General features: G+C 40.5%; 1 protein-coding gene across 2 annotated transcripts in view; it reads right to left on the bottom strand.

Annotated features, from left to right (window-relative positions):
- Positions 1-5,647: 5,647 nt before the first annotated feature.
- Slain1 (SLAIN family member 1) overlaps positions 5,648-17,659 on the bottom strand; it is a 57,356-nt gene continuing 45,344 nt past the window's right edge. Inside the window, exons 6-8 of one of the 2 annotated variants that reach the window (XM_029468693.2) lie at positions 15,193-15,348; positions 7,783-8,113; positions 5,648-6,733 (exon numbers count right to left, since the gene is read on the bottom strand). In XM_029468693.2, the coding sequence (XP_029324553.1) occupies positions 6,658-6,733; positions 7,783-8,113; positions 15,193-15,348 (563 nt within the window). In that variant the 3' untranslated portion in view covers positions 5,648-6,657. The remainder of the gene's footprint in view (positions 6,734-7,782; positions 8,114-15,192; positions 15,349-17,659) is intronic. The other variant, XM_021182133.3, reaches the window with a different exon arrangement.

The following is a 17,659-nucleotide window of genomic DNA, read 5'->3' as shown; positions in this document are numbered from 1 at the left end:
GACTCAGGATGCTAAGGCACTACAATCCTAACTTTGAGTCCATTTCAGGAGACCAGGAGATCTTGTCTAAAAATTAAAAAAAAAAAAAAATCATGCAGACAAATATTTCAAAAACAGACGAAACATTTGAAAGTAAAAGGTTTCTAAAATATCCACTCTTCAGAACCTAAGAAATACAATGTAGACTTAAAATATTAGACACCAGGAAGTTCATTCTAACGGGGAAATAAGACCTATTGTATATGTATTCACTTAAGTCATATGACTTCAAAACACATAAGGCAAGCATTGACACAACTATATATATATATATATATATATATATATATATACACATACATATACATATACATACAAGTATTCATCATTAGAGGCCGTATCACACTGGTCTTAGATGTAGAATAAATATTTGCCGCAGGTCAGAACTTGAACAGTGCTGTAAGCCTGGTAGTTGCAATATCAAGACTTACCAAATTTTTTTTTATAAAAAAACTCAAATATAAGATAATTCCTCTCCAATAGTGTTAATCTCAAAAGTTAAGACTACTTTCTTCCTACACAGATTTGCGTGGTACTGTGATTCGATAAAATTGGACAAAATTTAAAGTAAAATATCAGTAAATCATCTAATTTCTGAGCACTTGCCGCTTGTCCACGTGTGGTGCATGTATGTGCTCACCATCGGTGTCTTTTCAATCACTGTCTGCGTTGTTGTTGTTGTTGTTGTTGTTGTTGTTGAACCAGGGCCTCTCTCTCACTGACCCTGGAGCTGACAGGCTAGGCTAGCTAGCCAGTGAGTTTCAGAGGTACACTTGATGCCTCCCTTGGCACCAGGGTTACACCCATGAGCGACCACGCCCAGCTTTCCACGTGCTCACTGGAAATCCAAACTCAGGTTGCCAGCGGCAGTGAGAGCTCTGACATTAAAGTTTGTTGGGTACCTGTAGCGGTTACAGTAGCAGTATAAACAAGGCATGTGTCCCATAGCCTCATGTGTCCGAGCACCGGTCTCCCTCCCACTAGGTGGCACTGTCTAGGGAGGTTACAGAAATCTTTACAGGAGCTCCTAGCCGCAGATTTTCAGATGTCAGAGCCTCTGCCCACGTCCGGTTCCCTTTCTCTGTTTTGTTTGCCATTGGAGACGTGATCTCTAAGCTTCCTGCTCTGGCCATCTGTGTGGGGCCTTGCTTCCCCTGCGGTTATGGACTCTCCCACTGAATTGCCAGGCTGATCAACCCTCCCTTAAGTTGCTTTTGGTCATGGTGGTTGGTGTTGAGTTTTGTTTTGTTTTTTTTTTGTTTTGTTTTGTTTTGTTTGTTTTCAAAGTAGCAGAAAGGTATCTGATACACACAACATAATAATGATAAAATGATTTTGTCTCAATTTCTCAAAGATTCAACAGAAAAAACGTCTAAGTCAGCAAATAAAGACTGAGTACAATCATCTTGGCATATGTAGGAAATGTTTAAGATTCACATTCTTAAAAAAGATAGATAGAATTAGCAAACTTTAAAAACATATCATCCATTGAAGGCTCAGGGAACAATGAAGAAGAGGGGGGCAGAAAGAAGAGCAAGAAGACAGAGAGAAGTACTAAATACCATCTGCAAAACATGCCGTAGCCATAACGGCCATGGACTTGCACCTCTTAAGAGTCACCCACAGATGGGGAAGGGACCAGCCCTGCCCATGTACTAACAACCAACAGGTTCTAGGAGAAAGAAAGGCATGGTAGCCACTTAATACAGCCACTAATGAGCACAGCAGGGGTTAATGGATAGCTCCAAACCCAGTCACATAGCCTTAACTCAACCCTGTAGGACACAAACCACAGTGAATTTTAGGAAAAGATTTGTAAGGAAGGAAAATGGGGAGGTACTGGAAAGGGAGGGGGGGAAGTAAGAGATGGTGGGAAAGTGACTGTTAGATATTACATACATGTGAGAAATTTTCAAAGGACAAATTTTATTAAAATTCCTTAAAATTAGCAATAAAAGATGCCTCTAGTTATAATTTATACTTAATATTATATGAAGGCCATTGGCAAAAATAAAATAAACAGATAGGAAAAAATAAATCAACTTAACAGAAAGATATTTTGCTGTATGTAAAGTCTATAAAGATAAATACATGGACAGTATATATTTAAGATTATTGAATGAAATGTTCAAAAGAGGCCTTTGAGAAAAATTTAAAATATCAGTTACAAAATAGCATAAAGGCTAAATTCTTATAAATTAATCTTCCAAAATATGAAAAAGTACTCCATGAGGATTTTGTACAATTTTCATAAGAGATTAAAGAACACTTGAGTAAGAGCAAAGTTAACCCATCTTCATGGAGTTTAAGACTTAAAATTGTAAAGATTAAATTTCTCTCAAATTGAATGCTTGCTCAATAAAAACTCTAACAAGATGCCAGCAAGAACTTGACCAGTTTGTTCACACACAGAGACACATACACATGAGTACATATTATATATATATACATATATATGTATATATGTGTGTGTGTATGTGTATATATATATATATATTTATATATATGAGATTTGCCATGACACCCAAAACAAAACAAGGTAGCCAAATTTTTCTGCTATTTAAAACATATAAAGTTGTAGTGATTACAACTATACGGTTCTAATGAGAGCATAGGCAGGCCTAGACAGACACTTAAGGGCATCTGATATATAGTAAAGAGAAGAAAATAATGGTATTTTTTGGTAAGTGTTAATAATACCAGATATTTACCTGGAAGATATAAAATATAGCTGTACTTCATCTCATATGGCACATAAAACCAAGGCTGACTATAACCTTCGCATGAAAGTAAAGTAATAGAACTTCTAGAATATAGGAGAGTATCATGTAAGAGTCACAAGACAAGACATATTCCTCTAAAAGACACAAGGACTAACCTTTAAAAACAACATGGCAAGGCTGGAGAGGTGGCTCTAGAGGTCCTGAGTTCAATTCCCAGCAACCACATGGTGGCTCACAACCGTCTGTAATGGAATCTGATGCCCTCTTCTGGTGTGTCTGGAGACTGTGACAATATATTTACATATATAAAATAAATCTTTAAAAAACAAACAAACAAACCATGGCAGGGCTGAGAGACAGCTCAATATTTATGAACCAGTGCCCAGTGTGGGTTCCCAGCATCCACGTCAGCCTGCAGCCTGGTTACATCTGCTCAGAAAGGTGCCCTGATACCTCCAGACTCCTCAGAAACCTGCTTGACCGTTTCCTCTCTTTTCCCCTCTCTCTCCCCCGACCCCATCTCTCATACACACACACACACACACACACACACACACACACTCACACACACACACACACTCACACACACACACTCACACACACACTCACACACACACACTCACACACTCACACACACTCACACACACACACTCACACACACTTACACACACACACACACTCTCTCTCACACACACACACTCACACACACACACTCACACACACACACACATACTCACACACACACACTCACACACACACTCACACACACACAGACAAGTCTTCTTTTAAAAAAATTGTAAAAACTCAAGTAAACAAAACTCCCAATGGCCTGGCATACTGTAGTAAATGAATAATTCTACTCATCAAAATACCTAAGAGAATTAAAAGAAAACACACATAAATGAAAAGGGCTTTTAGAAAAAATAAGTAACATTGTAAACCAATAAAACCCATAGAAAGATGAGTCTGAACAAGGATCTATAAATAAATATATATGAGCGTTCAATAAATGAATGAAACGAAAGGATATTTAATCTCACTAGCACCCCAGAAGGTGAGAATGAAAACCACAGAGACACTAACACACCTCCAATTTAAATATAAAGACCAGCAATGCCAACACCTTGGGGCAACTGGACTTCTCACATGCTGCTGGAAAAATGTGGGGCTGTACCACTTTTGGAAATTAATAAACGGGCGCACATCTGACGAGGGTAACAGAAATGTTTTACAGTTTCTACAGGGGCCTTCACAATCCTTATCTCTAGATACTTACACTCTTGCATAACTCCTTCCTCTTGAAGACTGGACCTCGTGACAAGCTTTTGATGCACTGACTGCGAAAGTGGTAGCATGCCACTCTGCAGACGAGGTGTGCAGGCTCTCTACTTTCACCATGTTGGTGTCCACAATTGGCTCTTCCTGACCATTCTCCACCAATGCGTCACGGTACATCAAGTCAGAGACAGATTCTCAAAATGTTTTTCAGAGGAAAGTCCAAGACTTCACTGTGGCCTACTGTGGCCTACCTGGGCTTGGCTGTCACCTTCCTGATTTCATCCCCACGACTCTCATCCCTGTTCTCCAAATCCCCCAAAGACACTTCAGCTACTGCTGTGGGAACCACAGTATGACGACCATCCACGTATCCACTACATATTATGCTTTAAGTTTGCTTCTATTATGTGTGTCCTACAATGAAGAGTGAAGACATCCACGATTTTGTGTTACATAGAATTTCCAGACGAAAAACATCAGGAAGGCTCTTTAGAGCCGAGGCTCTAAGTTTTTGTTCAGTGCAGAGCGTTAATGACATCTGCCCGGCTGTCTGTTTGCACAGGTAATTTGTATGATGTCCAATGTTCTCTCTGCTTTCCTTTCCTGAGCTCCTTCTACCTCCACGGCTCTCAGGATAGAACAAGGCGGGATACTAACTTGTTTAAAGTTTTACACACTCGAGAACAAGAATATAAAATCCAAGATGAAGATCCTTTCACTTCTAACCCCCAAAGGAATAGCCAAACTGAAAATCAATTAAATCCTTTAACTCTCTTCAGAATAAAATATATCAACTGATATATATATATATATATATATATATATATATATATATATATATATATATATATGCTAACTTGACTACACATGTTCACAGGAAAGAACATGGTAGTAAAGAAAATGACGTCCTAGTTGGACGGACAAAAAGCAGCCTCACAGATTGCCAGCCAATTGCTCTTCAAGGCTGACATTGCCTGAGACTCAGAATCTTCAAGAGGGAACAACAGTGTGTGACTGATAGATTTTAAGGTCAATTAATGTAGGTAAAACTGCCTAACATGGATGTTATCACTAAAGGCATGCCTGGTAATTATTATTTCCTTGTTCATATCCATTTCCAGGTACCTTTCAATTTTCAGTAAATGTTATTTCTACAAGCTGTTTTAGCTCTATATAGAACGATGTACAGAAAAGTTAAAAGTTGATGAGTAACCACAGACACCCTTCACAGCTTTGGTGAAGCCATGTCGTCTTCACAGGAGGCCGTTCACAGATCAGTGGCAGTATTTTCCTATTTTACCTATCCTGAGCAGTTTTCCAACTCAACATCCCAAGGCTGCTCGGGTTCCCAGTGACACTGTGCTCATTCATAACCGAGTCCTCAACAGCCTGTGGTTAGTGGCCTTTCTGAGACCAAATCTTGTCACACAGCTAAACTTCGGATTTCTTATCAAACTAATTGTGGAGATGAGAAAATGTAATCTTTACAATTGGGTTCTCCAAGTGTGGCGGCAGCGCCCCCGTCCACGAGCACCACCACGGCGCCTGCTTTCCCAGCTGTAATGAGACACGGGCGTGGGAGTCTCACTTCCGATGCTGCACATTCATGGGTGACCTGATATTGCTGAAATAGAGTCTTTATTTCCGAACATTCCAAAACAGCAGTGTGCACAGTAACAAACAGTAAGTCATAGACCATAAGAAAGCATTCATTAGTGCAAATGGGTTTTTGTAAAAGGTCTATCAAAAAGATTTATTTGCTTTAAAATGCATTCGTTTCCAGAAGCATTGTTAATAAAACATTACAGTTTCATCCTTTGTAATAAAGTATTGAAAATCAATTGTGGTTGAGTAGCAAACATTGCGGGTCTTAAGTGCAATGAGCCTGTGATACCATCATAAATATGAAACTCATGTAAGACAATAAATTAACAATGAAAAAGACAAGACCGTTTAACTCTGCCGTCTGGCTGTCTCCTTGCAACGCTTTAGATTAAATTGTGCTCATTCAACGTAAAATTATGTCTCAAATCGTATGGTGTGTTTTTGCTGATATATCCCTAGAGCTAAAAAAATAGTACCTTACCACAAAAATATTTTTATGGCACAAAATTTAAGTTGTTCCATAGTGGTTCACATAGGCATAAAAAGAAATAGGCACAAAAAATAAAATTCCTGTAAACTATAAAAAATTAAAATTCAAACCATGTTATAGAACCTAGTTGTAAATATGCAATGTATTAAAATGCAGAACATGTAATGGAAGGTGTTTAAAACATGTAGGTAAAATGAACAGGTACTTTAAAAACCTCATATGGCAAAGCATTATTGATATGCCTCAATCTCTCTCAAAAAGTAGCCGGGTACAGAGCAGTTCTACAAAAACTTCCTAGATCTATGGTAACGATACCGCGGACGCGGGTTTGGGAATGCCGCGGTATCTCAGGCAGAGAGTAGGTGAGCTCGTTAGTCTCTGGTGATTGGTCCACTGAAAACGATGCCGTGCGTGTGTTAGCGTGAAGGGGAAAGCATCCCAGCATCCATGGTTACCCAGCCAGCTAGGTAACACACCCTCATTTTCACTTCTTCCCATTCTTCAAGGGTCCGTAAAACTGCATCAGTAGCAACCGTCTCTCCAATTTCCATCCCTCAGTGTGCTGAGTGAAGACAGAGGCTTGGGGGGCTGCAGGAAACTATGAAGAGAGGAAAAGGCAGACACACTGTTAGTAATCCCGACAGTCACATGACTTGCTCTGGCCCCCTCTCCCATCGGGGTTCCTTCATCCCATAAGGACAAGCTGTTGGCACTGTCACAAATGTGTATCAAGTTATGTCCTTCAGGCTTCTCCTAGTGTCTGCCTGTCTGCTGGAGCTGAGGCCTGAGCACAGAGTCACATGTGTGCACATGCACAAGGTAAAAAAAGATAGAAAGGAAAAGGTACAATCCTTGATAGAAAAACAGCTACAAGCATAAAGCAGCTTTGTTGAGCACATGCATAAATTCTTAGCATTTTAAATATTTTTTCTATGATAGCAACAAAGAACTGAAAAGTAATTTTGAAATATTTCAGTATTTTGAAAAATAACTGAAAATCCAATGTTTTCTCAAGTTTGAAGTAAACAAATCCTCTTCATATTCTATGACGATAGAAATCTTCCTCCTTCAAGATATGCATTCAAGAAAAAAATGGACGGTCCCCAATAATGGACAGATATACATACATATATATATATATATATATATATATATATATATATATATATATATAATATATAATTCTGTTCAGCCATAAGCATGTCACATCTCTGCATTTACCAAGGAAAATAAGCCAGGCTACTGTCACACTACCTTTGTCTAAAACGCACCCTATAAAGAACTTGGCATTTTTAGGCTGAAAAAAGAAAAAGCTTGCCTGAGCCATCTGGAACTTAACAATACAAATGGGTTCCTGATGAATCAAACCAAGACCTTTCAAACCTCAAGCAGAGGTGCCACTGTGAGCAGACCTGAAGGAGGGAGGAAACTTGCCACACAGGGGACCTGGGGCAGGGATAAGAATCAAGTGAGAGAAAGCAGAATGTGACTACCAGAGACATCCAGCACCTGATGAGAAGGAGGGACCCAGGATGCGCCTTTAGGACAATGACCTATGGTTGACCTGAGCCAGGGAAAGGTGAGGGTGAGCTGGGGAAACTTGGAAACTTCCAAGCACAGATTCAGTCCCGAGAACGGAGTTCTCACCTTCTGACAGGCTGTGCAATCTTGCTCCGAGGCAGGTTACTCCCATTTATTGCCAGTGAAGGTCTCGGAAGGGCGCTGCGACCCAGAATCCCAGAAGCCGCAGCTTTGTTTGGAGTAGGGATGCCCGTGGTGGAATATAACTGTGTGCTGTTGGATAAAGGCATGCCGCTGCCGCCGCTACTGCTACTGCCGCTGCTGCTGCTGCTGCTGCTGCTGCTGCTGCCTTGAACAGTTGGGCTCACATAGGCTGTGGCCTTCAGGGGCTGCCGGATGGGCACTGGGAAGTGGCCCACGCTGTGAACTCTGTGCTGAATCTGTCCTGGTGACGGGACTGTGGGAGAAAATAATGTCAGGGTGAGGAACTCGTCACTGCCTCCTAATTAGAACTGTTAAACGCAGAGGAGCCTACATTTCCTGAATGTAAGAGGTAAGTGAAGTACAGGTGCTAAGACCCTTCAGTAGTCGAGAATCCCCTGAGAAGACTCTTCCCATTCTGTCTGCCTGAATGAACAGCATGAAGGTCAAAAATCAAATTGTAATTCATGATTTCCCCAAACTTCAGTCAGTACCCTCCTTGACCCAAAGCCTTATCAATGAACATGTCTTATTACACTTAAAATAATCAGGCTTTACATGGAGTCTTTGCATTTCCATTTCTCTGGCATATGAATGGGGTCATGGATGGTCTCTAAGTGTAAGCATAAATGATAACAGGTTTATAAATATGTATGGTATTAAATAATAAAAATAGAATAGCAAGTATCTTTATTTTATGTATTACATAGTCTTTTCTCAACTTTTTTGAGATTTCTGAGTTGTAAGATTTACCTACAAGTTTTTTCAAAAAAAAAATTTCCAAATCTCAAGGAAAAGAAAAAAAAACAAACAAAAAACAAACAAACAAAAAAAAACCCCACTGACATGTAAAAGAACCTGATCAGATCCTGTCAGTGCTGCTCAAAGGCCTCTGAACATTCAGAAGATGACTCTAACATTTAAGAATCTCTGAATTGTTACAAGACAAATTTGTTTTTCTGTTAAAAAGATATTAGAATTTCTTTTAAGATTCATTTTCATTTATTTATTTTACTTATGTATGCATGTGCACGTATGCATACAGTATGCGTGCGTGTGTGTGTGTGTGTGTGTGTGTGTGCCTTTGAGTGTGAGTGTGCGTGTGTATGTGTGCTCGTGAGCACATGTGTGTATGTGTGTGTGTGTGCATCAGATGGTTGCAAGCCACCTGATGTGGATGCTGGAAACTGAATTCAAGCGTTCTAGGAGAGCAACAAGTGCCCTCAAAAACTGAGTCATCTCTCCAGCCCCCGTGAGAATTTCTTGATATATTTCTAACGATGGCCTCATGAAAACAAACATGGGGACGATTTGATAGTTGTCATCACAGAAAGGAAGTCAGGAGTGATATCTGTAGGCACAAACATATTCCTTAGAATCCTTAACATTTTACCAACGTTTTTAAATTAAAAGAAATCTGTTAATTAAAACACAGTGCAGTATGTGAACCTGGCTCAACTTCTCCGAAGCACTATCTATAATCAGCCTGAAGTACACATGCTGGTGACCTTCTTCAGTGAACATGTTCATGATCCCCCATCTCAAGACGGACAGCGTCACGAGCTTCTCAGAGACTCCCATACTCCACCCCAGGGAGAACATCTCCCGAGAGAACACGTTTCCTCTTCTGTCACCGCACGCTGGCCATCCCTACAGTGGAATCCCATCCCATGTTCCTTTTCGTGTGGAGCTTCTTTTACCGGATATTAGGTGCATGAGAGCCCTACATGCTATTGTGTTACTATGTGGTCTTCCAGCACATGGTGGTCTGTTCTACTGACAATGGACGACTGCATTGTCTCAGCTGCAATTTTAGGAACATTCTTCAACCTGCTTTGTTGATAATGTGAACCTACTAGGTTGAGTACATACAGAGCCCCTCAACTGTTAGGAGAAGTGAATTCAGCAAGGTCCCTGGATAGAAAGCCAAAACACAAAGAACAATTATATCCTAACTAGCATCTGTGACTGTGACTCTTCACGGTCAACTCGACCAGACTAGAATCACCATGGAAACACAGGTACTGGGCAAAGAAGGCTTTCCAGGAGAAGTTCAATTGAGGAGGAAAGAGCTCTCCTGAACGTGGGTAGCACCCTGCTATCGGCTGGGTTCTAGACTGCACAGAAAGAAAACCGCCAGCTGAGCACCTGTATTGCCTCCCTGTGCAGATGTCATGTGACCAGCCACCTGCTCCATGCCTTCCTGCCATGATGGATTGTGAGCCAAGATAAACACCTCCTTCTTTAATTGCTTGTCAGGTGTTTTATTATAGAAAGGAGAAAACTGATATACCATAAAACTAGTAGAAGCTAAATCTGAAAAAAAAACCACTATTTATAAAAAAGTAAATACTTTGAAATAAGCTTAATTTTAGAGCTATAGAACCTCTCAAAACAATAGTCTATAAACCATTGTCAAGACACATTGAATAAGACTTAAATCAACAAAAACTTACTACATATTAATATGGAATGCTTAGACTGCTGCTGATTCACCCAAAAGTGTCTGGTGGACTCAATAAAAGTCCAATTTCATTTGAAATGACAGTACAGAGTAGCTTTCAAGAAGAGTCCTACTGGCCAGGCAATGGTGGCACATGCCTTTAATCCCAGCACTTGGGAGGCAGAGGCAGGTGAATTTCTGAGTTCGAGGCCAGCCTGATCTACAAAGTGAGTTCCAGGACAGCCAGGGAAACCCTGTCTAAAAAAAAAAAAATATATATATATATATATATATATATATATGTATATGTTTTTTTTCTTTTATATATATATATATATATATATATATATATATATATATATATATAAAAGAAGAGTCCTACTGATGAACTATGTCCCTTACAGCCAACATATGTAAGGGACCCACATTAAAGAAATAATAGCTACCAGAAGAAACTAGCAAAGATAGACATCATTTAAGTTTTATAAGTAACAAATGAAAAAGTCAGGAAGGCTATGATGCCTGGATTTCATAACTAAAAACCCGAGGTCCAGTCTGACCACACAGTCCTCTGTTGATGAAGTTTTCTCCCCAGCCTCTGCAGAATCCTAAGCCCCTAAACCTGAAATGGGAACATCTGAGTCACTGTGAGGAGACACCATGACCATGGCACTCTCAAAGGAGAAAGCAATTAACTGGGGGCTTGCTTACAGTTTGAGAGGCTTGACATGACAGGAGCATGGCAGCATACAGGCGCTAGAGCTGGAGGCGGGGACCATAGCCACAAGAACAAAGGGAGTGAGACTGGTCTGGTTGTGGGCTTTGAGTTTCCTCTAACAAGGCCCACCCCCAGTGATGCACTTCCTCCAACAAGGCCCACCCTCAATGATGCACTTCCTCCAACAAGGCTGTTCCTCCTCCTCCTTTCTAATGCTATCGACCAATCCTGCTGCTCCCTGTTGACCAAGCATCCAAATGTAGAGCTGTGGGGGCCATTCTCATCCAAACCACAGAGTGACCGACCTAATGCACAGTAATGCCTCTTGTTTGTCCTGCTTTCCTGTGACTTTTCTATCTTAATTCTTTATGTATTTTAAATAGAATCCTGACTATAGAGAATCCCCCTCCCCCCATCCATCCCTTGTTTTTTCCTTTGTTAAGCATGGACCCAGAGATATTTATATGGCACTATCTATTATAATCTATTATTATTATTATTATTTACTCTGCAGTTCAGATGGTCTCAGCCACAGGCCATTTCCTTCCAATATGATTGCATTAGTTTTTTAGTATTTCAAAGCTAGAAATCCAAAATCACGAATACTCCATCCTATTTTGTGTTGTGCTGATTATTATGGCACTCAAAGACTCACAAAGTTACAATCAGCACATTCCTTATCAATCCTATATTTACTAAAGAGGAAACATTTTTCTATCACTCCACATTTACACTGTTAGTCTTCATTAACTCAGAGCTAGAATGTATATTTTCCCTCAGCTAAATTTCTTCATAATTAGCCTGCTGTCTAAAAATAACTGACATCAGTCAGTGAACAGGCCTCTCTGTTTTGCATCATTAGTAAATTCGTGAATCAGCTCTGCCTTCATTAGACACCCCACTAATTTAACTATTTAATGGATATGGATTCATTCATGAACTCATGTTTATTTCACTCATTCATTCACAATGAACCAAGGTCCAAGTCCAGAGCTCACAGCCTGGTAAAATACATTAACAGTAAACCATGACGCAGGCTGAGTGCTCTATCTAAAATGCTGGGAAACAGGCCTTAGACTAACATTTGGGATGTTTTCAAACTTGAGAAATTATCAATCTATTGTCTATCATCTACCATCTATCTACCCAACTATCCATCTATCTTCTATATTCTATCTATATATCTTCTACTACACACACACACATATATTTCTACCATCTATCAATCAATCAATCAATCAATCAATCAATCAATCATGTGGGTGTGTTAACTGAATGTATGTCTGTGTATGCCTAGTATCCAGAGTCCAAAAGATGGCATCAGATCCCCCAGAACTACAGAAGGTTGTGACTTATGATGTGGCCTCGGAACCAAATCGGGGCCAGTTCATCACCTAGCCATCTCTCCAGCCCCACATGTTGTAGAACATTTGCATATATACATAGACATATCTTTTGTGTTAGTGGTTTGACCATAAAATGTCACCAAGCAGGCTCCTGTGTTGAAGCCTCAGCTCCTAGCTGGTGGCCTTTGACTGAGAGGTACTGGAAACAGTAGGAGATGGGGCCTACTGGGATAGAGCAGGTCATATCCCAGGAAGACATACCTTGTCCCTAAGCCCTTCCTATGTCTCTTTTGGCTACTGGGCAGTCAACAATTCCCTCATCTACCTGTTCCCACAGAATGACATTTGCTGTGCCTCAGACCCAGAGCAATCCAGTCAGTCATGGGCTGAAACATGCATCACTGAACCAAAATGAACTTTTCTTCCCTTTAGGTGGCTTCTCTTGGTTATGTGTCATAGTGATCAAAAACCCAACGAAACACTGAAAGCTGGGTGGCTGCTCTGACCCTATGACCTTGTGGTTCCTAAGCCTCTGCTACTGGTTTGCAAGGAGGAATTTGTGAATTTGGAAGATGTTTATAGAAGCAGGCAAACAAAACAACAACAAAAAAATTTTGCATTTAATGACTCTCATAGTAGAAGGCCAGAGCTCCAGTTAGACATGACAGCAGAAAAGACTGTATTTTTGGTGAAGAAGGAAGTGAGGAGTCTGCTGAGACTCAGATCCCTGCTGCCAGGGTCTAAAAGAGCTAGAAGACTCTGAAGTCACTCACATGGTGCTGTTCTGCAGGTAGGCAGGCAGAATGTAAGAGCAATCAGTGCACAGACTCCGCCTAAGCACTCAAAGGACGGTGAAGGAGACAGACTGGGCAGTGTGGGGGAGGGCCAGAAGCCTTGTAGTGAGACTTCAGGAATTACAGATCTGATAAACATGGGACATTTGCCAAGGAAAGCTGCAGGGAATGGGAGGAGCTGGCCCAGAGAGAAGCCGTATGGTCTGCACACTGCAGAACCATAAGATACAGGACTAACCAAGAGCCTTTGCTCCTGCCCGTCACGTGTCAGACCGCTTGACCTTGTGACCGTAGTTGCTGACTTGGCTGGGATTGGGCCTTGCCTTTCTATCCCTATTCTTCCCTGCTGGGATGGAAATGTTCACTCTACATTGTTTTATGCTGGAAGTATGTAACGTTTTCTTGATTTCATAGTAGTTTACTGCTGCTGAGGTCTTAGGGGAACTTTGAATGCGGACATTTTGAGAACTCCGTTAACTGTCAAGACCATGGGAATTCCTGGAGATAGATTAAATACCTTTGGGATCATCAGATGGTCATTATGAAGGCTCACTCTCAGGTATGGGTATTGAATCCTTGGTCACTATTTTCAAGGGGGCAGAAATTTTCGGACTCAAGGCTGGAAGAGGCCTTGAGTCTGATCTACATGTGGTAGATCACTGCAGGAGTATGTGTGATAGGCTTCGCCCCTGTCCTCTTCTCTGTTTACCTTCTGTGCCCTTGCCACCACGTGCCCAAATTACTCCTCCATATGTTCCAGGATTTTCCTCTTGTCTCAGGCCCAAAGCAATAGAGCTAGCCTTGGGCAAAAACACTCCTTTGAAAATATAAACGATATACCTTCTTCTTTTTAAGTCATCTCAGCAAGAGAAATTCTACACACTGTAGTTGAACCAAAGTCCAAATACAAAGTTCCCTTATATGCACATAACTTAATGATAAATTCATACACCATTGTAGGTATTTTTAATATGAAAACAAGTTTCACAGAATAGTGAAATTTAAGTGTATTTCCCACTTAAGGTATCACACAGCCTTCAAGTTTCAGATCGTGAAACATTTTCTATATTTTATTTCTAGGTTGCAGAAGCTCAACCTGTATAGCAGAAAACATAAGCCCTAGCAGGAGATAGACCTTGTTTTTAACTCTGCACTTCTGACCTGCCCACCTTTGGCTAAATTGTTACTTTACCCACTTGAAACTTTCTCATCAACAAAATGATAATAGAAACTATGTCACAGAGTTGTTGGTAGGCGACATAAGATAATCACTATAAGTCAGCTAGAGCAGCTCCTTACACAGAATAAATGAAGTCGTTTTGTCGTTAGGAACCAGGACATAAAGAAATAAAAGACAATCACATGTTGGGAAATAAACTGATATCCAAATCTAGGTTTGAGGAAGGCAAATTTAAAAACCACTAGAGATGCAAACTCTTAGCCAACATTTTGCATTCTCTGTGGTCCTCTTACAGTATGTGAATATTGGCCTGGGGTCTTTGTAAGACTCACGTCAGCAGACCTCACACGAGGGATGGAATGAGTATCTGGAACCACCCTATCCCTATAGGCGCTGTGAATGAATCCGTACAGCTACACTGGAACGGAGGAGATAACATTACCTTATACAACACTATCTCCATCTTTGCAGGAAAATGCTTTGGAATAGTGAAAGCATGACCACAGTAACAGCTGGACCAAACTGGTGTGCCTCTCTTGAGTGAAAATGGCAGGCTCACAGAAGGAAAGATAAGGATTTGTATGGGAAAGGTACATGGGTACGCTGGGGATTATCCAGTGTGTCTGCTATCCTTGAGCTAAAGGCCTCCTATAATTTATTAGTTGTAGCAGTTGAAAACATGGACACTGGAGGGAGCACTGCCTGATTGTAGTGAAATCTAAGTTACAAACAACTAAGTCTAAGTTAGAAACGACTCCTCTCATGGACAGAGATGAGAAAGAAATGTTGGAAAAATTTCCTCCTGGTGTCCCGACTAACGAGGATGCTTAGAGCCATCACTCTGCTGTACTTACTGCAGGACGGTACCCGAGAAACCCCACTTCCAGCTCCATGCAAGCTGGAGTCAAAGCTCTGACTGCTCCTCACTGTCACAGGAGAGCTGAGGTTGCTGCTGACCGCAGCGGTGCTCGGCATCCGGGCCAGATTAGGCATGCTTCTTCTTAGCTTATCTAAAAGAAGAAAGGATTTTCCTAAATTAAAAACCACAAGTAAATTGAATGCCAATAGAAACATTTGCTTTCAAAGTAAATAAATAAAAAGGCAATTTGTTCAAGGACACAGAAACAACAACATGTCCATTACAAAAAGACTAAGGAAGAACCAATCTCTTATATGGGCAATGGACACTCTAGAATATTCCAACTGATACATTGTTGACAAGAGAAAACACACATTCTATGGCAAAGAAAAAAACAATTCTACTTTTTTGTTACTGCTCAGTAAGTGAATTAACATAAAGTTAGAAAATAACCCTGCAACTATTTACAAATAAAAACACTAAAAATAAAGATATTTGAGTATTTAATATATATACATATATTATGCATATATGTGTACACACACACACACACACACACACACACACACACATATATATATATATATATATATATATATATATATATATGGAACTCAAAACCAAAACTTAGTAAATCTTTTGGTAACACGTTAAAATGGAATAAATAAAATTCCAATTTGAACTCTCTTAGGAGAGCTGCCAGTCACTATCATAAACTTCTTCAAAGCATTAACCCTCCCCACGTACAAGCTGTTTGCACTCTCAAAAAAGACCAAAAGACTGAATGACCTGATTATTTTTGTTTCTCTCCTGCCAGGCGCACCTTCTGCCACCAGGAGGTAGCAGAGAGTTACAAACAGCCAGGCTCAGATTTGAAAGCCTCAAGAACCAGTTGAAGGTAATCGGTTTCTCCATTACCACACAGGTCAGTTCACTCTAAGCAGAAAACAAAGGTTCAGTCTAAACTGGAGCAAGCACTAAACTGGACTTCTCTCCTCTTTCCTGTTAGGTCTACATCATGTAGAGCCACACACTTGTCCAAATCCAGTCAGTTCTAATATTCCTTCCACCACTGCAGCTCAGAGCTCATTTTTGCCACCCACTCCACAAAACACACTTAGCTGGTTCCCACAGACCCTGCTGCCCTCTTTTAGAACACAAGGACGCATCTGGGAAGCCCCAGCTTGGCTCTGTCACCGTCACCCCAAAGCCTCAAATTCTGAACATGGGTCAGATTAAGCCTCCAGGCTACAGGCCCAACACACCACCGAGCTTATCTACCTCCTGATGCCCATTCCTGCCATCCCCCTGCTCCTTCCCAGGGTCAGGGCACTACTCCCTTAACTGGACACAGCAGTTCCTCCATTGAACACATTCCTTCATTCCATGGAATGAACAGGGAATACCTGTGGTGCACCTGTTAAATGGCACGCACCCCGTTTATGTTGGGGATGCCACAGTGTATGAGACTACCACAGTTGCCAAGTCTCTTCAAGTTTATGCTTTAAAACTGAATTTCATATATTTAGTTCCATTATCAACTCCAGAGGAGAAACTAAGATAAATTCAGTTTCTCCAAGGTGAAAGAAATTAAATATTAAAGAATAACGTTTTAAAAAGTAGGGCTGAATTTTCCAAAGACCACAAACACGGTAATGTCTAAATTTGTTTTTATTGTTTTTAATGTTTTTCTTTGCTCAAATCTATTAAGAATTATCTTATTATATGCCCCAATACACTGGAGTGTGTGTATCAAGGCATACAATCTGATGGTCATATTTTTTTGCAAGCTAAGTCAGGAACCAGGGATGTACTTGACTCCTCATGATGCAAATCAAGCCAGATCCCTTTATCTTCCTCCCCTGCACACTGCATCACCTTTATTGCCCATGTTCTTTAACTGTGCCTCTGTCTAGCAGCTTGTGCTTTCTGATGTTGTCTAGGGATAGACAGAAAACCAATCGAGTATAATAAGCATATTACACAGCAAGTATAATGAAGTACAATAAGAAATTTTAGAAAGTGCAATGATAGAAGACCAGTGTGTTTACACCAACCTGCAAACTCTTGCTAATACATTACATGAATCTACAGCTCCTCCTCCATAGAGGAACTCTTCTCTACACATGCTGGCTGCCACTCCCATATTCCCTGCCTGTGCAGTTCTATAAGTACCCTGCCACAGATTCTTCTATTTCATGGTTATTTTCTTCATTACAGTTACTTCCCCTTACTCTCCTCTCAGGGGATTCCTTCCAAAATCTCAAAGGTCTAAAACCATACAGAGGACCAAAGTGTACAGACACGGTGTTTCTTGAACATTCATACCTATGATAAAGAACTAATAAATGCTTATAAGCAAGTCGATAATAAAAGTTATTTCAAATCTATTGTTTATGTCTTAGGGTAACTATTGCTTTGATGAAACACCATGACCAAAAGCAAGCTGGGGGGGCGGAGAA

The sequence above is a fragment of the Mus caroli genome, unplaced genomic scaffold (assembly GCF_978045245.1).
Source record: "Mus caroli unplaced genomic scaffold, Mus_caroli_1 scaffold_12, whole genome shotgun sequence".
Classification (NCBI taxonomy): domain Eukaryota; kingdom Metazoa; phylum Chordata; class Mammalia; order Rodentia; family Muridae; genus Mus; species Mus caroli.
The sequence above is the reverse complement of the archived record's forward strand: the minus strand, read 5'-3'. Positions and strand labels throughout refer to the sequence as shown.